The sequence below is a fragment of the Biomphalaria glabrata genome, chromosome 3, assembly GCF_947242115.1.
Source record: "Biomphalaria glabrata chromosome 3, xgBioGlab47.1, whole genome shotgun sequence".
Classification (NCBI taxonomy): domain Eukaryota; kingdom Metazoa; phylum Mollusca; class Gastropoda; family Planorbidae; genus Biomphalaria; species Biomphalaria glabrata.
This window is the reverse complement of record NC_074713.1, coordinates 52,782,103-52,809,013: the sequence shown is the minus strand read 5'-3', so window position 1 is coordinate 52,809,013 and position 26,911 is coordinate 52,782,103. Positions and strand designations below refer to the sequence as shown.

General features: G+C 37.1%; 1 protein-coding gene across 2 annotated transcripts; it reads right to left on the bottom strand.

Annotated features, from left to right (window-relative positions):
• Positions 1-248: 248 nt before the first annotated feature.
• Positions 249-26,911, bottom strand: LOC106054488 (protein-glucosylgalactosylhydroxylysine glucosidase-like). Of its 2 annotated transcripts, XM_056022628.1 has the most exons (15): positions 26,752-26,911; positions 25,921-26,093; positions 22,766-22,848; positions 21,526-21,734; positions 20,708-20,906; positions 19,782-19,869; positions 18,492-18,591; positions 15,037-15,263; positions 14,119-14,302; positions 10,892-11,101; positions 9,356-9,468; positions 6,901-7,098; positions 2,474-2,605; positions 876-1,245; positions 249-692 (listed from the first exon to the last, which is right to left on the bottom strand). In XM_056022628.1, exons 2-14 carry the CDS (start codon positions 26,077-26,079, stop codon positions 883-885), a joined length of 2,265 nt encoding a protein of 754 aa, XP_055878603.1. In that variant the 5' UTR covers positions 26,080-26,093; positions 26,752-26,911; the 3' UTR covers positions 249-692; positions 876-882. The 2 variants fall into 2 exon arrangements, with proteins under 2 accessions (XP_055878603.1, XP_055878602.1); XM_056022627.1 differs by lacking the exon at positions 249-692 and having other exon boundaries at positions 844-1,245.

Genomic DNA, 26,911 nt, shown 5'->3' with positions numbered 1-26,911 from the left:
CTTAGTTCCAAGGATCCTTTCCTAGTGCTCTGAAGTCAGTGTCGAATATTCGCAAGCATATCAGCATGTAACGCCTTCATTTCGTCAAACCATTAGCTTACAATAATATAATAATAATTAAAGTTTTACTTATAAAGCAGAGATATGCTAACCAAATAACCATCAGACAGACAATGGGTCTCATGCAAGTATTAGCAAATCGACTATTAAAGGTGATTGAACCTAAAATGATGATGAACCAAAAAATCTTAAATTAGAAGGAATTTAATATAATTATTTTTGAACTAAAAGTGGTACTAGAATGGGAGATAAATAATTGGTAAATATAATATAGTTTACTGAAAATAATAATATAGTTTACAATTTAACAAATCAGAAAATAAAAGTGAAATAAGAATTTGAAAACGTATTTATAAAAAAAGTGACTCCGAGAGTCAATTTACATTCTATGACGTCTTAGTAAGAGAAAAAAGATGGGAGGAGAGGCTGGGGGGGCTGTGATATCTGGAGACAAGAGTTAACAATGAACACGCAAACAAACTATAGAGCTGACGTTTAACTCAGAGCTAAGAGTGTTATAAAGAACTAGGGTTTAACTTATAACTAAGGGTTCAGTATAGAACTGAAGATTAACTTATTTCACAACAACAGAATACCAGCTTCATGAGAGTTGCTATTTTGTTTTATTTTACCTAAAATTTAATTACAACAGAATACCAACTTCACGAGAGTTGCTATTTTGTTTTATTTTATGTACAATTTAATTACAACAGAATACCAGCTTCATGAGAGTTGCTGTTTTGTTGTATTTTATCTACAATTTAATTACAACAGAATACTAGCTTCACGAGAGTTGCTATTTTGTTGTATTTTACCTACAATTTAATTTTCCGCGTTTCGAATTTGAAATTTTTGTCTCTTTGCATTCAAATCGATTCCAGTTTTAAGTTTCTGCCACGCGCCAGCATCGCCAAGTCTGACTTCCAGGCCGAGGTGACCTGGAGACACGGCGGTCTGGGTCAAGGTCAGGTTATCGGATGTGTAGGTCAGGTCGAAAGAGCTGCCGCGGTAGTCGATGCCCGTGAACTTGACCTCTGATGTTCCGTTGATGAGGACGGGGCTGAAGGTCAGCATGTGGTCGTAAATCCTGCCACCCCCGTAGCCGAAGAGCACAAGCTGTAGGTAGCCGCCCATGCCTGTGAGAAAGTTGGCCGCCCCTGTTCCGTCAGCATTTTCTGACCATACCTATATAAAAAATTATATATTAACACATACACAAACACACTAATATAGACACACACACACACTTTTTCTATCTCTTTCTCTATCTATCTATCTATCTATCTATCTATCTATCTATCTATCTATCTATCTATCTGTCTGTCTGTCTGTCTGTCTGTCTGTCAGTCAGTCAGTCAGTCAGTCAGTCAGTCTGTCTGTCTGTCTGTCTGTCTGTCTGTCTGTCTGTCCGTCCGTCCGTCCGTCCGTCCGTCCGTCCGTCCGTCCGCCCATCCATCCATCCATCCATCCATCCATCCATCTATCTATCTATCTATCTATCTATCTATCTATCTATCTATCTATCTATCTATCTATCTATCTATCTATCTATCTGTTTGTCTCTCTGCTGTCACACACTCATATATATTCTGTAGCGTCTTAGTTCCATTGCTAAGACCCCCCTCTCTAGCTCTGCAGTCAGCGTCCAAGATTCGCAAGCATATAACAATGTGGCCATGACCAGGGAGCGCATCAGTCTGTCCAGATTGTTTTGAGTTTTGTCAGTGCTGCTGTAGACTGTGCAATTCAGGCCAGTAGATCAAAGATACTTTTATGTCTTGCTGGTGTCTACGTTCATCAAAAAAGGACATTACATCCTACGTGTATCCATATGTCAATGTTTATGTCCATGTTTATGTCCATGTTCATTAGAGCCTTACGTTCTACCAAATCATCGGTTTTCCTGTCTGATTCAGGCAATCCGTTCTATTCTCTAAATGTTCTAAGTGTTAATGGATGATTCGCGCTCAATCTCCTTCGGTTTTATGTATTTAACGTAACGTCTCAGCTCGACTTACCCACAGGGGTCGTCTATGAGTTTCATTGATTAATAATAAAATAAATAAAATAATTAAAGGTGATTGTCTTTTACACGCGTAATAGGTCCATAAATTTTCACTGGTTAATAATAGGTCCATCCGTTGTCACTGCTATGAATACGATTTAGATGAGAGTTTCATTGACGCCATTTTGTTGGGGCCGCCTACGAGTTTATGTAATCGAAAATTCTAGGTCGTTTTTTTTTATGTATCATTGCAACTTAATTGAGTGTTTGAGTGTGTGTTTGTGCATATGTAGGCCTACTCATTAGTCTGTATGTATGTGTGAATGTGTGTGTGTGAGCCACTGTGAGCGCGTGATGACGTTAAATCGGCGCTATTTGAGAAACATCACAATGAGAGCTATTTATTACCAGAAACGGTTCCTGAGAGTTAAGCACAGATCTGTGGAAGAGCTGCGCGGCCTTGACCTCGTCTCCTAGGTCAAGCCAACCTATAAGAAACACTCCCCATGTCATGGCAGGAACATTCCCTGTCGGTGTGGTCTGAAACACACAACAAACATTCAAAAAATGTGAAAACTATAAAACAATCAGCCAACTCTTTCATTTCAGTTCAGTCGTTTCTACGCTTAAGTTGGTTGCTGCTAAAGACACTTTTAGCTAGAGCCGGCTCTATGCCAAACGTATTCAGCGGGGGCCCATTCTGGGGTAGGGATAAGGATAAAAGTGAAAAGTAAGATGTGTATTAGAAAATAAATTAGTTTTTGCATTACATTTTTATTAATTGAAATCAGACAACGCCTTTTTTTTATCGATGGATTGGCGTTTATCTTATTGAATGACACCCCAAAAGAAAAATTTTGTCTATTTTTTTTCAGGAGATTTCTTGGAGCTCCTGGAAATTCAGGAGGCCACGGGAACCTTGTTATAAGTTATAATTTAATACTTTACAACTAGAATCAGTTTGGGGCCTATGAAAGTGCGGGGACCACTGCAGCCGCAAGTCTCTGTTTTTTTGTGTGTTCAATCGTCACTTTGTTTTGAGTCTTTGGGGTGACCAGTGGGCATTATTTTGAACTATGATATAATTATTTTGTGATTGCGTTCTGACCTTGTTACTCAAGAGGAGTGTTGCCACTTTAATGGATATTTTGGTGTCGGAAAAGTCACTGGTGTTATGACCTAATCTTAATGCAATGTTATTAATAAAGATTTATTTAGCTCTAATTTTTTTTATCTTTTTTAAAGGAAAGCTCAGAATTTGCGCTATTCAATTTTAGCTTTGTCATCATAGGAATCCTTGGGCCTTAGGCCTCTTTTTGGGCTTTAAATGTCTCTTTTTTTGGGGCCCTCCATCCTCTTTTGTGGGCTTATTGTTTATTTTAAGTTCTCACATTTCACAAACATTAAATCATAAAGGATTAAAGAGAAAATTTGAAACATGATTAATCTATACTTAATACTTATAATACTAATTATAATAGAAATTAAATATCATTTAATAGCACTTAATCAATGCGACCACATGAGATTGACAAGTCAACAGGAGACAAACCAATCTTAAATTAAGAAAAAATTAATAAAAATTATTTGAATTTTAAAACTGGTAGTAATAAATTGCAAAAAATTTAAATCATGGAAACAAGGAGAAAAAAAAATCAAAAACAAGAAGATTGAAAGATTCTACGGCTGTGAATTTAAAAACGGTAATACGAAAGGCTATATATATTAAACAGATAATAAGAATCCTGCTATTTGTGAAGACTGTGCCTTCAATGCCAGCTACGAAATCGAACTACTGAGCCTTGTCAGTGACTTTTCAATGGCATGTTCAGACCTCGGTCTCACTATAAAACACAAAAAGGCTGAATTTACCAATACTCGTGAAGACTGGGATTTTTTTAATTTCAGGATCTTTAGGGCACCTCTGAGTTCACCCAGCTCTAATGGGTACCTGACATTATTTGTGGAAAAGAAAAGACGGTTGGTCTTTGTGCTGGCCTCATGACACCCTAGTTAACACGGGGAGGGGGGGGGGGGAGGGGGGGGGGCTCAGAAGCAGATGACCTTTACATCATCTGCACTACAGATCGAAAGTTCTGAAAAGGCAGCTTAATTTTTTAAATTTTTGCATAGAACTATAGTTAAACACAGAATCACATTTCAACGAACTTTAAAATGAAAATCAGACTTGATCCATAGCAATTAGCAAACTACAGAAATAATCTTCATCTCAGAAATAATCTTCATCACCAAAATAATCTTCATCTCAGAAATAATCTTCATCTCAGAAATAATCTTCATCTCAGAAATAATCTTCATCTCTAAAATAATCTTCATCTCAGAAATAATCTTCATCACCAAAATAATCTTCATCTCAGAAATAATCTTCATCTCAGAAATAATCTTCATCTCAGAAATAATCTTCATCTCTAAAATAATTTTCATCTCAGAAATAATCTTCATCACCAAAATAATCTTCATCTCAGAAATAATCTTCATCTCAGAAATAATCTTCATGTCAGAAATAATCTCAGAAATAATCTTCATCTCAGAAATAATCTTCATCTCTAAAATAATCTTCATCTCAGAAATAATCTTCATCTCGGAAATAATCTTCATCTCAGAAATAATTTTCATCTCGGAAATAATCTTCATTTCAGAAATAATCTTCATCACCAAAATAATCTTCATCTCAGAAATAATCTTCATCTCAGAAATAATCTCACAAATAATCTTCATCTCAGAAATAATCTTCATATCTAAAATAATCTTCATCTCAGAAATAATCTTCATCTCGGAAATAATCTTCATCTCAGAAATAATTTTCATCTCGGAAATAATCTTCATCTCGGAAATAATCTTCATCTCAGAAATAATCTTCATCTCAGAAATAATCTTCATCTCCGAATAATCGTCATCTCCTTACAAACAATGTTTCTTTTTTTTCTTATCGACCTGTTCAGCACAACTTCTGGTTTAAGCCAAGTTTGAAAAATAAACAGTTTAAAAAATTAGATCTAGGTTTTTTGATGTAGGCCTACCTGCATTTTGTAAGAAGTCTGATATAACAGGAACGGCTTTAATTTAAACATCTAAGTTAACAATGTTTTTTTAAGATCTGTTTTTTTTTTAATGTGCTAATAAAGTATTATTTTTACATCTTCACACTATCATGATAATTGGTTTGATTTTCTCGATGTTACATCTATACGTTTTTTTTTTTAGCTATCAGGTCATCGTGATCTTTATTTGTTCACGTGACCAGGTAAGAGTTGGTAAATTTGGCCAAGTCTAGAAAGACATTTCTTTGGATAGTGCCGACATATTGTTTATAAAAGTTTTTTTATTTACATACTTCGGATTACTTTCTACACAATAGAATGAGACAACACATGTTCCGGAAGTCTAAAATAGGGACTAGTGAGATTAGCCCTTGTGGAGCATCACCAGATAATGCCGACCAAGTCCTTTAAAGCTGCATACTGTATCGAGCATCTCTAACAAAACACTGGCTCCAAACCCCTCCCCTCTCCTTTACAGAACAAAAGTTTATATATAGAGAGCTGCCAGATCTGGAAACCACCCATTTATATTATATGCTTTGTTTTTTTAAACAGACTTAGTGTCTTAATAAAACAAATATGCTGGCTTATTATCACGTACTACAAGTAAGTTAAGATCCGTTCACTTTTCCTGGTAGATTCTAAATTCAGAGTCCACTTGTAGTTCCTTCGGCTCTTCCATTTCGTAAACGCACACATATTAAATGTCATGGTACCAATCCATCAGAGATTAGGTCAAGGCCCTAACGTAAAAAAAAAAGATTAGGTCAAGGTCAAGGCCCTAACGTAAAAAAAAATTAAAGTTCCCCTTTCAGATTTTCTTTAAAAAAAAGGGGAGATTTTTTCTACACTTCGTGCTGACGTTTCGGCGGGCCGGATGAAACCACGTCGCGGGCCGGATCTGGCCCGCGGGCCGTATTTTGGGCATCACTGATCTAGACCACTGAACGCCGATTAGATTGAACATAATTTGCAAATAACATTAAACGTAAAGAATAGGATTCGGTCTAGATAAGCGGCTGCTCCAATTAACTGATGGTAAAAACCTGATTTGACTGTCATGCGTTTAGTTATCAGTGAAATGCGTTTAGGCAATGTATTATTGAAAACAAAATATAGTATGTTACACAGTTTTGCACCTAAAATCATTATTCTGATTAGACGATGTCTGTACCTAGATATAGCAGGACACGCCTTGGCTGACTTGGGTCGTGTTATCAGAATGCCACAAGGTCGGCTTTCACCAGGCATTCTGTAATGTGGTCTTAGAGAAGTCAGGAGAGCCACTGTTCGACCACTTTAAGGTCTACTGATGTATACAAACGTGACATGAAGCTCTTAAAAATCGACACTCGCAGCTGGGAAAAAGTGGCACTGGATAGATCCACATGGAGAGCGAGCATAAAGAAAGGTTCTGGATTGCAGATGGCTTACATACCAGAAGTAGAAAGATGCGCCTGGTGAATACACAAGCCCAACATGTGACCGTAGCTGTGTATCAAGGTTTGACCTCTATATACTCTCATTACATGAGAAAGGATCGTCTCTTAAGAAGTTAAGTCACAGAAAAAGAATTAAGGATTGTCTTCACTGCGCCTTGCAGGAAACAAACTAGGTTAAACTAATTTAATCTAAGTGAGAAAATCCTTGATTGGTGAGTGAATTAGTTTGCGTGTAAAGCCTATCTATAAAGATTATGTTAAAACCCATAAGCCTCCATTGCATCACAACAAATGTTTGGAAATTCCCGTAGCAATGACATGTAAGAGTTACCTTTTCATAATTGATCATGTCGTTTCTACGCGTGCTTTCGTTCATGGCCGCCATCAGGGGAAACCCCAAGAGGACGACATCCGCCTGCTTGGTGCTCTCATTCAAAGTGAAGCCGTCGTACTCTGGGTGGTAGTCCAGCACTGGGTCGTACAGAATCCTCAGTTTGTCGCTGATGGTGGACCAGGTCGTGTTCTCTGGCTGGACACATCAACAGTAAAAGTAAGATACAAGACTAGAGGGACTGGATAACATAAAGTATAGTTCCCCTTTCAGACCTTGTGATCTACGGGGGGATGATGTAAAGGTCATCTGTTTCTGTGGTTCATGGTTAACGAGCATGTCATGTGGCCAGCACAACCGCCTTTAATTTTCGCCAACTAATGTCAGGGTGGACTCAGAGTCGCTCTAAAGAGCCCGAATTAAAAATTTTCAGTCTTCAGCAGGATTCGAACCCAGAATCAACGGTTTGGAAGCCTAGCACTTTAGCAAATAGCCACAGCGCCTTAAACAAAATAAAGTATTGGATGAATACAAGCATATCTACATCTTCATGGTTGGATGACCTTCAGGAGATTGAGCTCCACAGACCAAGTTACCTGGCTAACTTAAGTACAAATGGGTCCCAAAGATATTTTACCTATCCGAGATATTTCTCTCGAAAATGCGTTAAAGGGAAACTCCGATAGTTTTTCAAATTTTAGTTATTGACATATTTAAATTCTGCGTAAAAAGTTGTAATAGTAAACATTATATCATTTTTTATATAAATGCTCGGAAAATTTTATATTTAATAAATTAGACAGAAAATTCTCCACGCCCCCCAAAAAACGGGATTCTGCGAGATGTTTTTAGTTTTTAAAAACGTGACGTCACGAAGGTGCTGGCTAAATATAGATCTAGACCTAAACTCTCTAGTCTAGATCTAGACCTATCGGATCGCATTTATTGTTACGCTTCACAGCTAGATCTAGTCTCCACGTTGATTTATAATCGGTCATTGTTTATAAACCTCTATTTCTACTTAAAGAAAATTAAATATTGTTCTTCAGCTTGTTGCAGTAGTTCCAATCACAAAGATAAAATCAGCAAGTATGCTGATACAGAAATTAGTGTCTCTTTTCATTTGTTTCCAAGAGATGAAGTTTTAAAGGGAAAATTTATTCGCCTGAAGAGCAAATATTTTACAAAGGCATTAGCTAATTCCTGTTTGTGCTCAAACCATTTTGAGAGAAGCTGTTTCAGCAACTTCATTGCTGTGGAAATGGGATTTAAAAAAAAAATTGAAGTTAATACCAGGTGCAGTACCAACAATACATTGGATTTCCAGGCCAAAGAATTCAATTAATGATACTACTGAGACATTTTAAACAACTGAAGTTCATAAATATAAATGAAATCAGATTTGTGAGCTAGAAATTTACTACGAATACTAGATCTACTATTAAATTTCTTATTTAATAAGTAGATCTATCGTCTACGAAACTCAATTCCAACTTTTTAACTTTTGACCTTGGGGGTGTGTCTCGCCGGCTGAGCCAGCGTCAAGCTCTCTCATCACTTTTTCCATGTCAACCAATGTTAGGTCGAAACAGCACAAAAAAATCATAATTTTATTACGGTCAAACATACAGTCATAATTTATACACCATTAGAAATTTCTTTTAAAGTATTTTAATGATGTAATAACGAAAATTTTTTTTTATCAAAGATAATTTCTTTTTCGCCTCCCTATCAATGAGTATCAATAGGATTTGAGTGCACCGTCGTGACGTCACACAGAAATTCAGTGAAAATCTGACTGTTTTGGATGCGCAGAAAAATTATGTCACAAAAACATCAATTACTAAGTTATTCTTGCAAATAAAAAAAAAAGAATAATATATTCATTATCTATAAATCAAAACACATATTATATCAAAAATTGTCAAAACCATCGGAGTTACCCTTTAAAGATCAGCTCAGACATCACCCCGTTCACCGGCAGAGAAAAAACAACAACATTGGACAACTAAACCTACGGCAAAACTTTTGAACACTCGAGGAAATGGTGCCCCAGATGAAAGGTGCCCCAGTTGAAAGATGCCCCAGGCGAAAGAATCCCCAGAATAATGGTGCCCAAACGAAAGATGAAACGTGCCCTAGATGAAAGGTGCCTCCGATGAAAGGTGCCCCAGACGAAAGGTGCCCCAGATGAAAGGTGCAAACGAAAATCAATTCCTATCACTGTTGGGTATCAGCAGCGTCGAAATATATTTAGCCTCGTGGTTGGAAAACTTCAGTGTCGGAGTATTTCTTCTCTTAGATGAGGTGGCCCAAGCTTACGAGCCCACCTTGTCCTGTAGCATTCAAATACATGCACTTTTATGCGGTTGAAAAAACACATACATCTAGTTCAATATGATATAACTCATGGTACAACGCAAAACGCCATATGCTAAATTCCTAATCACCTCACCTGACCAAAGTAAGACGCCAGCTGATTGGCGAATTTAAGGTTCATGGCCGCGATGCTGTTCGTGTAAACCGAGTCATTGACAGGTGAGTGGAACTCATCTGGAGGCATCACATCTGGGGAGAGAGTTTGGGATGCAACGTAGAAATTAGTTTTATTGAGATTTGTATAGACAGGAGCGAATGAAAATAATTAACATACTTTTTGGGGTACACATTTTACTATTCACTAACCTATAGCGAGACATGAGAGCCACAGGCATCTACGAAAGTATGTGGGAAGAAATAGCCAAAGACCGAAGTGCAGGAGACAGACTGTGCGTGCAGGGGCGATCCTCGTTGAGAGCAAAAGAAACGATGCGGCCTTAATCAAGAGGAAAAGAAAGCTGCCCTGTCAGCTAGCCCTGAACCAGATGTACTGGGCTAATAAACGCAAAAATATAATGTCCCTGTGCAGCTTTTTAAAACCAATTATCGGAGAATTTAGCAGAACCAATTCGTAAGTTTTTTAGGTCATATTATTTCCCATTTATTTTCAATAAAATAATTAAACCATATTCTAAATTCTTTTTTGAAGTAGAAAACTATAATAAAATGTACAGACCTAAGCATCAGAAAAGTTTAGGTACAGTGACCTTGATGGCATTGTGTTCTTTGAGAGCTTAACATTGATATTTGGCACGAAATCGGTAAGCTAAATTCCAATATCTGGTCTGGCATGAAGCCTGTTTCTATAGTTTGACTTTGTTACAATATAATGCAGAATATCGCCCAGCTTACAAATAGGTTGTTGAAGACAAAAGAATGACTGCGTTTATTCTGTATTAAAATTGTGTGGTACTCTTCAGATATATTCGATTAGTGATAGTTGTATAGTTGGTCTTTGTAGCCTTGTTTGCAAAGCTTATATCAACTCTGTCTGGTAAAACTTGTGCACAAGTTAATTCTCCCACATCCATTCTCGAATCAAGTTGAAATTTCCCACAATTATTTATTGACATAGATAAGACATGAATCTATTTTTTAAAAAGTAACCAATTAGACAATTAATTACTGGTAATTAAAATATTTTGTTTAATAGGAACAAAGGAAACTAATCCTTCAGTATGCTCAGATATTGCTAAATTTGTTTGGGTTTAGTTCCCTTAGCGCTATATTGGTAATTAATTATTTTGCTTGAGATTAAATAAGGGAAATAACGTGGTATGGCTTACATAATTTAGATGGTAGATATAGTTTGAAGGATGAAATTCTCCCCCTTTAGATAAGTTTTATTTATTTATTTTGCTTGTTTCAAATTAGAGTCCGAATTTTGGATGCTATTATCTCTGTTAAGATGTTAATGTAGTATGTTTTTTCATTACCGAGAAGAGGTAAAAAAAATAGTTTTTCTGTTCTGCATACTTTGGAATAATTCAAGTGTTGGCCTACTAGTTCATTGTTCCAATAGTTCATGGAACATCTAATCTCGTGGAACCGTAATGTTTTGAGAAGCACAGTTAGGGAAACAGTGAGCTAGAGACATGCATGATCCACTTACTTAGTATACGGTAAGAGTCGTCGGTGGTGTTGTGTGCCACCCGTGTGGCCCAGTACCTGGCCGTGTCCCACACAATATCCGCCCCTGATCCGTTGACCATGAGCTCAGTGTCCTGAGTCAGCTGCCAGTACTGACGCACCATCATGGCCACGTCGCCGTTGATGTGGATTTCCATGACTCCAACGGGGATAGCGGGACATGTCTCAAGACCTAAAGATACAAACTTTGGAAGTTGAAATGAACTCAAAGCATTCATAGACTGTATGGTATGTAAACCACGGATCAGTTCTTTATAGATGTAAGAACTAATTTCTCGGAATCCAATACAATAGCAACCATAATGAAAGAAAAGAAAGGGATTATCTATATTCTTCTTCAAAAAAAGGAGATAATTAAGTCCTACGCACTTTATATATCAACCTAGTTGTGCATGTTGAAAGCAAATGTGCATGTTGAAAGCAAATGTGCATGTTGAAAGCAAATGTGCATGTTGAAAGCAAATGTGCATGTTGAAAGCAAATGTGAATGTTGAAAGCAAATGTGCATGTTGAAAGCAAATGTGCATGTTGAAAGCAAATGTGCATGTTGAAAGCAAATGTGCATGTTGGTGATTACATATGCCCAACCTGTGACCGTAACTGTGTATCAAGGATTGGCCTCTTTAGTCACACAAGCAGTTGCTAAAGTTAAACACCATTTCCGAAGACAAAAAATGCCACAGAGTTTTGTATGTTAATCTGTGTCACTAAGCTAAGTATTTTGGTTTTCCTGGCTGATTCAGGCAGCCCATTTCTATGCTTTAACGGTACTAGGGAAGAAGTAGCACTTGTATGCATTTTTCCTAGCATATGGAATAAGAAATGTACATTTATCTTGGAGTCTTTCTGAGAATTTTATTAGGTTTTGGTCTTGTATTTGTAAATTATGTTTCAGTGTTTTATGTATTACATTTTACATCATTTTTTCTCTCTTTCTCTCTCTCTCTCTTTCCCTCTCTCTTTCTCTCTCTCTTTCTCGCTCTCTCTCTCTCTCTCGTTCTCTCTCTCTTTCTCTCTCTCTTTCTCTCTCTTTCTCTCTCTTTCTCTCTCTTTCTCTCTCCTGTTGCTTTTTCTCTCTCTTTCGCTCTCTCTCTCTCTCTCTCTCTATCTCTCTCTTTCTCTCTCTCTTTCTCTCTCTCTCTCTTTCTCTCTTTCTCTCTCTCTTTCTCTCTCTCTCTTTTTCTCTCTCTCTCTTTCTCTCTCTCTTTCCCTTTCTCTCTCTTTCTCTCTTTCTCTCTCTCTTTCCCTTTCTCTCTCTTTCTCTCTTTCTCTCTCGCTCCCTCTTTCTCTTTCTCTCGCTCTCTCTTACTTTCTCTCTCTCTCTCTTTCTCTCTTTCTCTCTCTCTTTCTCTCTCTCTTTCTCTCTCTCTCTTTCACTCTCTCGTTCTCTCTCTCTCTCTCTCTCTTTTTCTCTCTCACTTTCTCTCTCTCTTTCTCTCTCTCTCTTTTTCTCTCTCTCTCTCTCTTTCTCTCTCTCTTTCTCTCTCTCTATTTCTCTCTCTCTCACTTTCTCTCTCTCTTTCTCTCTCTCTTTCTCTCTCTCTCTCTCTCTTTCTCTCTCTCTTTCTCTCTCTCTTTCTCTCTCTCTCTCTCCTGTTGCTAATAAACGTTGTTGTTGGCCTCCTTCAGTCGTTGTTGTACGGCTCTGGTTCGAGACTGTTTCATCTCATAGACCACTTTTGTATGTGACTGTAGAGCCCAATTCCGGATAAACATTCTCGTCCACTAACAGCGCAGGTAAAGTTGGCGTTTGCTTTAGCGGGGCCACTTTTTAATAAAGATTCAAATCTACAACTAAAATGTATATAAATAGACCAATAATTTTAACAATTTAAAACAACAGCAAAAATTTAAAATGGCCAGAATTGCGCAGTCCGCAGCAGCATTTGCAAATCTCAAAACAACAGAGTAAGACAAAGGCATAGCCCTCGACACTAAAATCAGACGGTCGCCCTCACTAGCCACGGCCACATTCTTAATGCAAATCTTTGACGCTGAAAGCTGAACTAGACAGGAGGATCTTAGCTATGGAATTGAGATGCTACAGAAGGATCGCCATTACAAATGAAGAGATTAGAAATGAGATTAACACAGCGATTGGCACCAACGATCACCTCCTAACTAATTAAAAATAAAACGCAAACTAAAACTCTATGGCCATATCACAAGATCCTCATGGTTCACAAAGACCTTCCTTCAGGGAACAGTACCAGGAAAAAGAAGAGGAAGATAGAAAAAGCGATGGGAAGGCAACATATAAGAATAGACGGGCCTGACATTGAAAGAGATTCTATCCATGGCAAAGGCAGGAATGGAGAACGAGGTTCAACAGATCATGTGCAGTGTCCCAAAGGTTCAGAAGGCTAAGGGATAGGTGAAGGTGGTATTTTTACTACTGACACTCTTTTGACTCAATGTTTTAAACAGACAAAAATATGAAGACATTCAATCAGTTAGCCAGTGATAGCAAAACTTAACTAAGCAAGAATTACGTTGGTCAGTTATTTTAACGGCCTTCACCCTAAGGACTCCATAGTTCCCCCTTCCCTATTTCTTTTTTTAAACTCCAAAAATGTGTACAGCCCAGACGAAACTAGGTACGATTGATCAGCAACAGAAACATACCGGAAGTATGGCGTGTGTCTGCTTCATTTATGAGTAAGTCATAAAATCACGTGACTTCCTGTCAGGGGGGATGATGCCGGTTTTTTTTATGTCTGAATAAATATTTATCAATTCAATGCTTTTATCTTTTTTTTTTTTATAAAAATGTATTTGATCTACAGCGGCAAAGCTGAATAATTAACATTGTCACGTATTGTCTCCTCTTTCTGTTCCTTTGAGCAAATCTTGAAAATCTCGTTTCCTTATATCAGGGGTTCTCAGCCTGTGGGTCTCGACCCCCTTGGGAGTCGATTGACGATTTGCCAGGGAGTCGCCTAAGACCATCGAAAATATGAATTGTTATTGTCTTTTCTTCTATTGCTGTATGTGTGGGTCGCGGCAGAGTTGGGGGGGGGTGTAAAAAGGGGTCGCCGAGCATAAAAGGTTGAGAACCGCTGCCTTATAGAAAACATACAGTTGATCTAATAAGTATTTTGTTATTGGACGTTTCGTCTCTTACCACTTTGAGGTGGGGGGCCGGGGGAGTAGACACATATGTAGCGCCAGTCGTGAACAAACTCTTACCAGTAAACGCTGATTCCCACGGGTAACGTGCGCCATCGTACCCGGTGGCCGAGGCCCACATCCTGGCAGTGGCCAGGGTTTTCGTTCTGGTCTCTACAATGGTCTTCCCGATGTCTGAGTGAAGCAATGCGATTGGTGGGAACATCCACGTGTCTTGATCCCAAAATACGTGACCGTAGTAATCCTAAAAAAATACAATCCATACTGTGATCATGAAACGGTCTTTTTTAGTTCAGACTATAATAAACTTGTATAGGCACATTGTTTATACATGTATAACTCTATAATTTTGATATATGAGTTTAGGTTTTTCACCAGCGAAATTCTGTTTTTATTACAACTTTTAATACCGTTTGGCAAGCCGGTATAACCTTGAAATGCTATTGGGAATATGGGAGCTATACGTGAGTATAAAGAAGCAATATAATAATAATTTACAGTTTTATTTGTATTGTAGAAATTGAATGGCGCAGACCACTACAACTGCTTTGGCTAAATGTAAACCACAGTGTCCACAGAGGCGCTTCAGGCAACGTTATAAAAACCATTTTGCCCACACAGATATAGAGGAAAAAAATCGTCTGCTAATTTTGAGACCCGAGTAAAAGCCCTTGCCTTGGACAGTTGCAGCGTGACCTCTGTCGAAGGCGCCAGTTGCAGACGGCGGAAAAAAACAACAACTTAAATTAAACTCGCGGCACGTCTTTTTGATAAAATCTACTGGTCACTAATCGGTCACTTCCGTTCAATAAAGAAAACAACTTCCGTTCAATATGAGTCAAAAATCAACTAAATTTTCCGACCTCCTCGCAAATGGTCATTCGACCCCCGATGAGATCGCGATCCACAGGTTGAGAACCCCTGCTATAGTTTATTGTACGCATTACAAGTGAATATTTTAGTAAATACGTAACTAACCTTTCCTTCAATGCCGTGTGCTAGTCCACCGGGAGATAATCCAATAAATGGCCAGTCCTTGCGATTGCCATTCGAAGGGAGAGAAGAAAGTAAATAATACAAAGTGCCGTAATTGTGTCTTGCAATAGTTACATCCCCTTTCACGTCAATCCGACCTTTTTGCCAAATGCTGTTCCATTCATTTACGTGAAGATTCAAAAGTTGTCCACTTAAAAAGGCCGCTTCCGCTTTGAAAATAGAAATAACAATGAAACAGATTGAGCAGTATCATTGACCATGGCTATAAGACTGAAGTAACTGTATATAGTTAACAGTGGCATGGCAGTATAAATCAACATGGTATATTAAAAATGCATACTTCATTTTGTTAAGAAAATCTGGTCTGCATGATGGTCATTGTAAGTCAAAGTGACCATTAACTCTCCACCTTCAGTTTCACATATCTCGAGCTTGGGGCACCTCACATGATCTGTTTACCATATTTCTCCATTCCTGTCAGTCTTTTGACTCGGATAGAATCTCTTTCAATAACAGGTTCGTTCATTCGTTCATGTTGTCTTTCCATCGCTTTCTCTGTCTTCCTCTTCTTCATTTTCCTGGTACTGTTCCCTGAAGGAAGGTCTTTGCGAGCCCTGAGGACCTTGTGATATGGTCATAAAGGTGATACCAAGGATCTTTCTGAAGCATCTCAATTCCATTGCTAGAATCTCTGTGTATGTATTGAGATATTTGTAGGTGATACCTAGGATCTTTCTGAAGCATCTCAATTCCATTGCTAGAATCTCTGTGTATGTATTGAGATATTTGTAGGTGATACCTAGGATCTTTCTGAAGCATCTCAATTCCATTGCTAGAATCTCTGTGTATGTATTGAGATATTTGTAGGTAATACCAAGGATCTTTCTGAAGTATCTCAATTCCATTGCTAGAATCTCTGAGTATGTATTGAGATATTTGTAGGATCTTTCTGAAGCCTCTCAATTCCATTGCTAGAATCTCTGTGTATGTATTGAGATATTTGTAGCTGATACCAAGGATCTTTCTGAAGCATCTCAATTCCATTGCTAGAATCTCTGAGTATGTATTGAGATATTTGTAGGATCTTTCTGAAGCCTCTCAATTCCATTGTTAGAATCTCTGTGTATGTATTGAGATATTTGTAGCTGATACCAAGGATCTTTCTGAAGCATCTCAATTCCATTGCTAGAATCTCTATGTATTGAGATATTTGTAGGTGATACCTAGGACTTTTCTGAAGCATCTCAATTCCATTGCTAGAATCTCTGTGTATGTATTGAGATATTTGTAGCTGATACCAAGGATCTTTCTGAAGCATCTCAATTCCATTGCTAGAATCTCTATGTATTGAGATATTTGTAGGTGATACCTAGGACTTTTCTGAAGCATCTCAATTCCATTGCTAGAATCTCTGTGTATGTATTGAGATATTTGTAGCTGATACCAAGGATCTTTCTGAAGCATCTCAATTCCATTGCTAGAATCTCTGAGTATGTAATGAGATATTTGTAGGATCTTTCTGAAGCCTCTCAATTCCATTGCTAGAATCTCTGTGTATGTATTGAGATATTTGTAGCTGATACCAAGGATCTTTCTGAAGCATCTCAATTCCATTGCTAGAATCTCTGTGTATTTATTGAGATATTTGTAGCTGATACCAAGGATCTTTCTGAAGCATCTCAATTCCATTACTAGAATCTCTGTGTATGTATTGAGATATTTGTAGGATCTTTCTGAAGCATCTCAATTCCATTGCTAGATTCTCTGTGTATGTATTGAGATATTTGTAGGTGATACCAAGGATCTTTCTGAAGCATCTCAATTCCATTGCTAGAATCTCTGTGTATGTATTGAGATATTTGTAGCTGATACCAAGGATCTTTCTGAAGCATCTCAATTCCATTGCTAGAATCTCTGAGTATGTAATGAGATATTTGTAGGATCTTTCTGAAGCCTCTCAATTCCATTGCTAGAATCTCTGTGTATGTATTGAGATATTTGTAGCTGATACCAAGGATCTTTCTGAAGCATCTCAATTCCATTGCTAGAATCTCTGTGTATGTATTGAGATATTTGTAGCTGATACCAAGGATCTTTCTGAAGCATCTCAATTCCATTGCTAGAATCTCTGTGTATGTATTGAGATATTTGTAGGATCTTTCTGAAGCATCTCAATTCCATTGCTAGATTCTCTGTGTATGTATTGAGATATTTGTAGGTGATACCAAGGATCTTTCTGAAGCATCTCAATTCCATTGCTAGAATCTCTGTGTATGTATTGAGATATTTGTAGCTGATACCAAGGATCTTTCTGAAGCATCTCAATTCCATTGCTAGAATCTCTGTGTATGTATTGAGATATTTGTAGGATCTTTCTGAAGCATCTCAATTCCATTGCTAGATTCTCTGTGTATGTATTGAGATATTTGTAGGTGATACCAAGGATCTTTCTGAAGCATCTCAATTCCATTGCTAGAATCTCTGTGTATGTATTGAGATATTTGTAGCTGATACCAAGGATCTTTCTGAAGCATCTCAATTCCATTGCTAGACTCTCTGTGTATGTATTGACATATTTGTAGGTGATACCTAGGATCTTTCTGAAGCATCTCAATTCCATTGCTAGAATCTCTGTGTATGTATTGAGATATTTGTAGGTAATACCAAGGATCTTTCTGAAGCATCTCAATTCCATTGCTAGAATCTCTATGTATTGAGATATTTGTAGGTGATACCTAGGACATTTCTGAAGCATCTCAATTCCATTGCTAGAATCCTCCCTATATTCTTTTTTTTTTTAATACTAGAAACTACGTCTGGTGGATTGTTTTTAAGGCAAGTGCTATAGACTAGAGCAGTGCTTCCCAAACTTTTGACTAAAGTGTAACCTTTTATAAATGTTGAGTACCCCTCGCCTTGCGTCTATGAGAAGAATGAACATAATTAAAAAAACCCGGCATAGTTAATGAGGTGCAATGCTTACCCCCTCCAAAGTCTTCCCTTACCGCTGGGGGTACGCGTTCTCCACTTTGGGAAACACTGGACTAGAGTGATCATGTGAACAATTTATAAAGGTTATCACTACTTTGTACCTCTCCACTTTCTCATTAACTCTTTCTCTCCTAATTGACGACACCATCGTTGATTTGACCTCATTAAATTAAATTAATGTTTAATTTTATAAACTTTATTTTGTTTCCTATAAAAAGGTCATGCTTTTCCCTTTAACTCTATACCAAATACAACATTTTCTGATAACAAACAACAAAGTTATTGAAGCCCAATCATAACAGGGGAGTGAAATAGTAATGAGCAAAATGAAGAATTCCTTCGAAACGAGGTACAATAATTACGGAGAGAAAGAGTTAAAAAAAGCTCTCTGTCTTGTCAGAAATGAAAACAAACAAACAAACAAACACAAACATTGATGTGCGTACCTTGATCGTATTCAGAATTCACTCTGGCCAGGTCAACATCAATGACTGTCAGACGGACATATGACTCGGCCTTGACATTGGGGCTGAGACTAAATGTACCCTTGAATAAACAGACGACAGTCAACGCTTAGAGTTGCAACAACAAAAATAATAATTATAACAACAAATATAACAACAGTTTATAAATAACAGACACAAACACTCTTTTGTTCCCCTGGCAATCAAATCATTAAATAAGAACAATCTGATATAAACTTTGTCACATGTAAATTATGAGTGAGTCTGGTGTGAATGTACACTTTGGTTTACATTTTAGTTATAATGTTTTTTTGTTTGGTGTAATGCACAAATTGTAAAACAAATTTCCATACGGACAATAAAGATTATTATTATTATTATTATTTCAGTTGAGTAAGGATGCAGAATAAAGTGTGTATGTGTGTAGAATGTTTTGTATGGTTTTACTGTCGACGTGGGCAAAGTGTGACACACGAGACATGTGCGGCACGTTTTCTGCGATTGACATTATGATTTGATATTTACCAAACCATGATGTTTAACATAAATGTTATTCAATGATGGATGTCAGGGTAACTTTTTAAGAGCCAGTTTACAAGCACTCTGGGATTTTTACAAACTCGGAAATGTAAACTTTGTATTTCTGTGAATAAAACATATAACAAAATATAGAAATCTCTAGCAGATCCAGTAAAATGTCTGGGACTAAAGGATCAGCCAAAAAAAAAAAAAGCAATAAATTTAATAATATTGTAGTTCTTTGAGAAAGTAATAACCAGATTGCTATGAAATTTGTTAATATGAAATGACATCTGCATGTAACATATGTGTTAGTTACACCAGGGCTTAAGACCTATGCACTAGTGGTCTACATAGACATGGAAGGGAGAATCTCGTAGGCTAAACGGCTGCCTGGTCGTGCGGTATGCCAAGTCCAGTCGTCATAGAAGGCCTGGACGCTGACCCGCTACGTCACAATCTGTGGGCGGTGGAGACAAATAGCTCGTTGCCAAATTACAGGTCACTATAACGATCGGTGTCAGGTATGCGCGCTGGATTGTCGGTCGGTCGTCTCGATGGTCTCGGGTTCAAACCCTGCCAGCTGCAGTCCTCTGTTGCTCTGCGGGAAGCTTGTGCCTATGAAGTAATATTATCTTCAACTCTGAAGGAACATCCGAAACATGTCAAACATTTTACAAACATGAAACATAATCGCAAAAGACACAACGGAAAGTGCCAATTAATGAAGATCTAGGCCAAAGGTCAACTAACCTCAATAGAAGGTGAAGTTCGAACATAGAACTCTGTGGCGGGGGCAACATCCTTGAACTCTGCTGCCAAAGTTTGACCATGAACTAGTCTGTAGGAATAAAACACATTTTAGTGAGGCTAATAAAGAAACTTTATTTGATAATTAAAACAAGTTTAAGTATGCAATACTGGCATTTACCCTCCGGCTACAACCGAAATTTTGATACAGACATATTATTTCATAAAACAATGATTGAGAGAAAAACAATATCTAAAAATACAGGGTTGTGAAGTTATAAATTTAGAAAGCCTTCAGGACAGAAGACTCAAAAGTAAAGTAGCAACTATACATAAAACACTGAACCATAATCTTCAAATACAAAAACAAAATTTAATAAAATACTCTGAAAGACACAAAGATAAAGGCACATTCCTCGTCCCATATGCTAGGACAAATTTGTACAAACACTCCTTCTTCCCTAGTGCTATTAGAGCATGGAATGGGTTGCCTGAGCTAGCCAGGAAAACCAGTGACTTGGCTGAATTTAAGTCATTGGTTAATATGCATGACTAAATGCATGACGCGTAGGACGTAATCATCTTCTTTTTTGAAGTAACGTCTGTATTATATAAGATAAGATAAGTTCTAAATTATAGAATGAAAAAATAAACAAATGGGTGATTCTTGTTCCAAACTTGGGGCAAAATGCCCACCTCCAAAACGAGGCTGCTTATTCTACAATTTAATATTCTGGAAATTATGTAATGTAACTTCATAAAGTAATATTAAATATTGAATTGGTCTGAAGTTTCTTTTGGAAATATGAATATCTTGGTTTTAAGGCAAAGTGGTTAAGGCTCATCTTTAAATGGAAGGAGTAAACAAGATATTTTTTTTTCGTATTTCTTTTTTTTCAACTTAGAATCTTTAACAACTATCACACTACCCTTCTGACAAATTTGTTAGAGTCAGATCCACGCTGGGTGGTCCAGAGTTGAGTGTCACTGTGACCTGTACGTCCGTAGTGTTATCGTCTGTCCTCTCCAGGACCAGCTCGTTGACCAGGACGGTCGTGAACAACCTGTGGGCGTAGGTCCTCAAGGAGACATTCAGTCCCGACCAGGTGTACGACTCAGTGAATATACCTGGGGATGAAGAACACAAATAATAACTTAATTTTTTTTCACCAAAGATGCGTCGCGGTTAGGCGAAGAAGAATGATCTGAGGCTAGATATGATTCACGATGGAGCGCGAGGAATTTCTTATTAAGTGTTGTTTTCGATTGGTCTATCTTTCATTTCTTCTTGAACAATATAAGAACACCAACATCTTTATACAAATAAAAAGATCATTATAAACATAAAAAGATCATAATAAGAATAAAAAGAATAAAAATAAAAGATCATTTTAAAAATGAAAAAGATGATTATAAAAGATCATTTTTAAAATAAAAAGATCATTATAAAAATAAAAGATCATAAAAAAAAGAACATTATAAACATAAAAAGATCATAATAAGAATAAAAAGAATAAAAATAAAAGATCATTTTTAAAATAAAAAGATCATTATAAAAATGAAAAAGATCATTATAAAAATAAAAAGATCATTATAAGAATAAAAAGAACATTATAAGAATAAAAAGATAATTATAAGAACAACAAGAACATGAGTTTCCTGGAGTTTCCATCTTTATAATGAGAACCACTGAAAGTGTGACTTGAATAGAGATATTGTGATAAACTTATCAGAACGCTACAGATACCTCGGCCAAGATCAAGACTGTATTGTCGACTGAATCCACTGGGCGTGACGGATGTGATGTTGTATCCGGCAGTGGATGGTATCCGGGCTCTGTGGCTTACAATGCTTGCCCCATTATACAGCCCGTTCATAAAAATGGTGTCGCTCTGTACCACGGTGGCCACGTGACCGTTCCCCACTTCCGGTATGTAATTCTTGTTGCTGGGCATGCTGGGAAATAAAGTGGAAAGTAGAATTACCTACTATGGTAGGGATACATTAAGGCAATGGATACATGTTTATATGGGGCAAATATAACCAGTAGATACAAGATACAGACAGTATGTTTAAAGTAATTTAACGAGTAGTATTAGCGTTCAAGTCCCAAATAATGACATTGAATGGTGACTTCAATCGGCACTAAAATAATATGGTCACCAAAAAGGTGAACAATAGAAGGATACACCATTGCTGTAAGGGGATTGTGTAGACAGTGCATTGAACAAATCTAGATTTATTCTCTCGATTTGACGTCTGATGTTTCTCTCTCTCTCTCTCTCTCTCTCTCTATCTATCTATGTCTGTCTGTCTGTATGTCTGTCCGTCCGTCCGTCCGTCCGTCCGTCCATCTATCTATCTATCTATCTATCTATCTATCTATCTATCTATCTATCTATCTATCTATCTATCTATCTATCTATCTATCTATCTATCTATCTATCTATCTATCTATCTATCTATCTATCTATCTATCTATCTATCAATCTATCTATCTATCTATCTATCTATTTTCCATACTCACGTGATCAGTTCAAACGAATACATAATGAAAGAAAGAAAGAGAGAGAGAGAGTGAGAAAGAGAGAGAGTGAGAAAGAGAAAGAGAGAGAAAGAGAGAGAGAGATTGAGAAAGAGAGAGTGAGAAAGAGAGAGAGAGTGAGAAAGAGAGAGAGAGTGAGAAAGAGAGAGAGAGAGTGAGAAAGAGAGAGAGAGAGAGTGAGAAAGAGAGAGAGTGAGAAAGAGAGAGAGTGAGAAAGAGAGAGAGAGAGAGAGTGAGAATGAGAGAGAGAGAGAGAGTAAGAGAGAGAGAGAGTGAGAAAGAAAGAGAGAGTGAGAAAGAGAGAGAGAGTGAGAATATTGAGATATAAGAGAGATAAAAAAAAAAGAACCCCTGAAGAAAGAGAGACAGACAGACAGACAGACAGACAGAGAGAGAGATTGAAATGGCGAATGAGAAAGAGTTGGACAGAGTGGAATGTTACCTTGAACTCGTGAGGAGAGTAACATCCTCTGGGACAACGCACGGCGGTAAAGGTGAGTTCCCTGATGTCCTAAGAGGTGGCCCCTATATGAAATCATAGTTGTATCATCTATCTAACTGCATCGATAACACACAGTTCAGTTCCATTCATAAATTATGGCAATTAGTAAATCAGAGATTAAATATAAAAACAACGCAATTTCACACACAAAATATATTTTACTTGATGAATAGAGATTCTAACTACACATATAAAAAGTACATTTTTTTTTTACATTTAATTACTAATAATTAACTAATCCTTTCGTTTTGAGTACATACTGTTGTGTATTTATGTTTTTGTTGTGTGTTGTGAACTGATCTGTGTCAAAATGTCTTGGTGTCCAGGCCAGCTTGTGTGTGTGTGTGTACTGTGTTATCGTGAACTGTTTTGTCATTCTTGTTCAATTAAGCCTAGGATCAAGACATGTTTGTTTGTTTGTAAAATGTTTTACATGTTTCGGATGTTCCTTCAGAGTTGAAGATAGTTTACTTCCTAGTCCAAACCTCCCGCAGGACGACGGGGGATGGGAGCGGGCAGGGTTTGAACCCTCGACCGTCAATGAATCCGAACGACAGTCCAGCGCGCAAACCGCACGACCAGGCAGCCATCCAAGACATGTCTTCTTGTAGTGTTTCATTGGGTCACTACACATACAATTGTGGAATGAACAGAATTATTTGTTAGAACCAGAACAGAGTGTGAAAAAACATCAGCATTAAAAGATACTCCACGAAACTTTAGTCATTTAGAAAAACAGAGCAATGTTTTGTCTCTTTTTTTCCAAATAAAAGTCATTTTCCCCTTAAAAAGGCCTTGATGTGTTTAAATCTTATTTGTCGCTGGTTTGAATACTATACGTCTATAGATAAAATCTTATTTGCCTATGATTGTTTCATTTCAGTGTGTCTATGGTTTCAATCTTATATTTATATAATTTCTTAATTCTTTTATGACTAAAGCTTACATCAGATGAGTCTATAGCTGTTTAATTCTTGTACGTCTATGATTTTAATCTTATATGTCAATAATGGTTTAAATTTTATAGGGCAGGGGTGGGCAACCTTTTTCTATCGAGGGCCGCATTAAAATAATTTTGGGAATTGGGGCCGCACACACATATATATGTGTATTTACAACTTAGAAAAAAAAGCTTCCTAACTCCGTATAATGTCTTTTAATTTACATTTATACTGCATTGCACATTTACATTTCATTTTTGTGCACTTTCCTTTGAGGAATAACAAGATTGATTTAGCAATTTCTGAAACGAATTTCGCGAATATAGATTCTAAATTTTATTATTGTCTTTTTACATTACAACATTTCACCGCTAGCTTAATAGTTGTTATCATTGTAACTGCTGTCAAATTACAGTCAGTCAGCACATCGACCTGTTCTTACACTTGTTTATTAAAAAAAAAAAGATTGTTCACAGATAAATGTGGACCCAAATAATGTGAAAGTTTAGCAGCAAAGTTATTTGAAATAGTGTAAATACAGCTTCTGACGCCCATAAAGCTCCCAATGGTTCTCTTTCAGCTCATCATTTACTTGGAAGTATGTCCACTGGAGCTGACTCAGCTTCTGCACCAAATGGTGAGCTGAGGGTATTTTCTTCTTCTTCTTCATCGTTCTCATTGTTATGTTGGAGTGTTCATATGACTAGACCAATACATGAGATGAACTGCGCAGTGGTTTCCAAATCAGGGAGCTCTCCATATAGTTTTCTTTCTATTGGGGTGATTTGGGGCCAATGTCTTATAGGGGCCTCTTGGTAGAGAGAGCAACGTTATTTGAAATTGTGGAAATACAGCTTCTGGCACCCATAAAGCTCCCAAAGGTTCTCTTTCAGCTCATAATTTATTTGGAAGTATGTCCACTGGAGCTGACTCAGCTTCTGCACTAAATGGTGAGCTGAGGGTATTGAAAACCGGTTCCAAATCCATCTCGTCTTAAAATTTGCTTTCCAATTCCACAATTAAGAAATCCAAATAAGTCTTGTACTTTTTTTTACCATTTCACTAGAAATAGTTTCCCCTTTCAGCAAAGCAAAGTGACAAAACCTGTTTTCGCGTGCTTGCCTTCAGAAGTAGGAAAACTTTGTTTAAAAAGATTTAAAACACACATACATTGTATGTGCAAACCACCCATTGGTATATCGCTAATGAAAAGCATGACTGTTTTCTACTCTTTATAAGAAATATTAGTAACAAAGTCACACTCAATGTCCTTCAAGGAACCAAATTATTAAATTTTTACTACCTTTACTATTTTAACTGTGAATAGACCTTGTTTTTAATGATTTAACTGTATAGAATTTAGCCCTTGTTATATAAAGGGAGAGTGATCCTTAAAGGATTACGGGCATGACATGGCCTAAATTGTGCCGATGTGCCTAAACTCAAAACTCAAACTCAACTCAAGGAATATAACGATTTCTTCCTTGAGATTCCATATTGTTCTCAATACCTTGCCCTTGCCAAGCCAGCGGATACTACTGTGGTACCGAACATCGGAGTGTTTTGTTTCACCATCTTCAAATACTTCTTGGTTAAGACTCCTAGTTCTGATAAATTTAATTACTAAGATAATTGGGTCAATACTATTTTTGAAAATTAATATAACTTTGCGCAAACTTTCCCGTTTAAAGCTTGCTGTTGGGATATTGTTCTTTAATTTATTAAAACCCCGTTTTTCTCAGTCAAAGCACGGGCTTCTGATCAGTTGCTACATTGGCCTTTTTGTTACAAGCCAACCAACAATTTCAACAGTTTCTTCATAGCATTGAATAAATACTGGTCTGAGTTTGTCTTTGACTGAATGTTTCGAAATATTGCCAATAAGAATAATCTTTATTTACTTTAAACTTTTTAGAATGGCATGTAGAACAATGTTTCTTTAGCCTCTTCATCATAACTGATAAGAAACAGAAATTTCAATAATTTATTTTGATATTTAAAATTATTTTAAAAATATTCTTTTTGCATTTTTTATATGAATAAGCACACCTACTTTCTGTAGGTGTCCGCGGGCCGCATAAAATACACCGGCGTGCCGCATGTGGCCCGCGGACCATAATTTGCCCACCCCTGAATGCTATCTGGAAAACTAACTTGTGCGGCTTGACTTGCTGGGCTCGAGGTTAAAGTCTCGTGAAGTTGTCTGACGTAGTACACATCATCTTCCTCGTGCTGTGACGTGAGAGCACAACAAAGGGAGGTAGTCAACACAAATACAAGAGCAACAGTTACCTTCCTTTGTTTACTCAACATTTTGAAACAGTGATCTAATGATTAATGTGAAAACAAGTCACGATAAGACTAGTTGAAAGATATTTTTTTCTAAATTACATTGCACATCTGGTGTTATTCTGTTTTGGCATAGTGTGTCAATATTTTTAGTATATAAACAAGGACATTTTTTAATTTCAAGCTTATCAAACTTTACACTTCTTTGTTGGCACGTATCATTCTGACCTGCGGGGATTATGCAAACTACAATATGGCATTAGGGTCTGACTATTAGTTGCATTGTGGGATGTATGGGGTTTTGTGGGAGAAGTACTAGCTCTGTCAACTGGGCAGTCGGGCTTTTTTGGGCAGCTCATTGACCTTGGTCTCCACTCAGAGCCCAGCTCTCACCTGTGGCTCCAAGCAGTTGTCACAGAAGTGCATTAGTGACAGTACTTGTCAAGGTAGGGGAAAAAAACAACATTTGTTGTATCGAAGGCAGTTATAACGCATTGAGTCACGTGACTTCAATTACACGCATAAAACTATCAATGTCTTGTTCTTACTTTTCGTATAAATGGAATGTGCAATGATCAATAATCTCAGGACAATTTCCGAAATTTCCACAATAAATGCAGACATTATATAGACGGATAGAAACCCATCCGCCAGTTAAACTATGCAAAGAAAAATCATGAGTGAATTTTAACCTACCGTAGCCAAATTGAAAGTGTGAACATTAAATGAACATAGATTTTTTTCTCCTCAGGTTTCTAGGTCTAAATAACTTAGTTTTGCATTAACAAATCCTTATCAGTCGCGTTCTCTCAGAGATCCACTTTACAAGTTTAATTTAGAAACAATGCGAACTCTT

Coding starts and splice junctions, on each gene's coding strand:
- LOC106054488 (XM_056022628.1), bottom strand. CDS start 26,079: ATGTTGAGTAAACAAAGGAAGGTAACTGTTGCTCTTGTATTTGTGTTG. Junction 14,303..15,036: donor CACACGGCATTGAAGGAAAG/GTTAGTTACGTA, acceptor GTATTTTTTTAG/GATTACTACGGTCACGTATT. Junction 11,102..14,118: donor GTGGGAATCAGCGTTTACTG/GTAAGAGTTTGT, acceptor TTGTATCTTTAG/GTCTTGAGACATGTCCCGCT.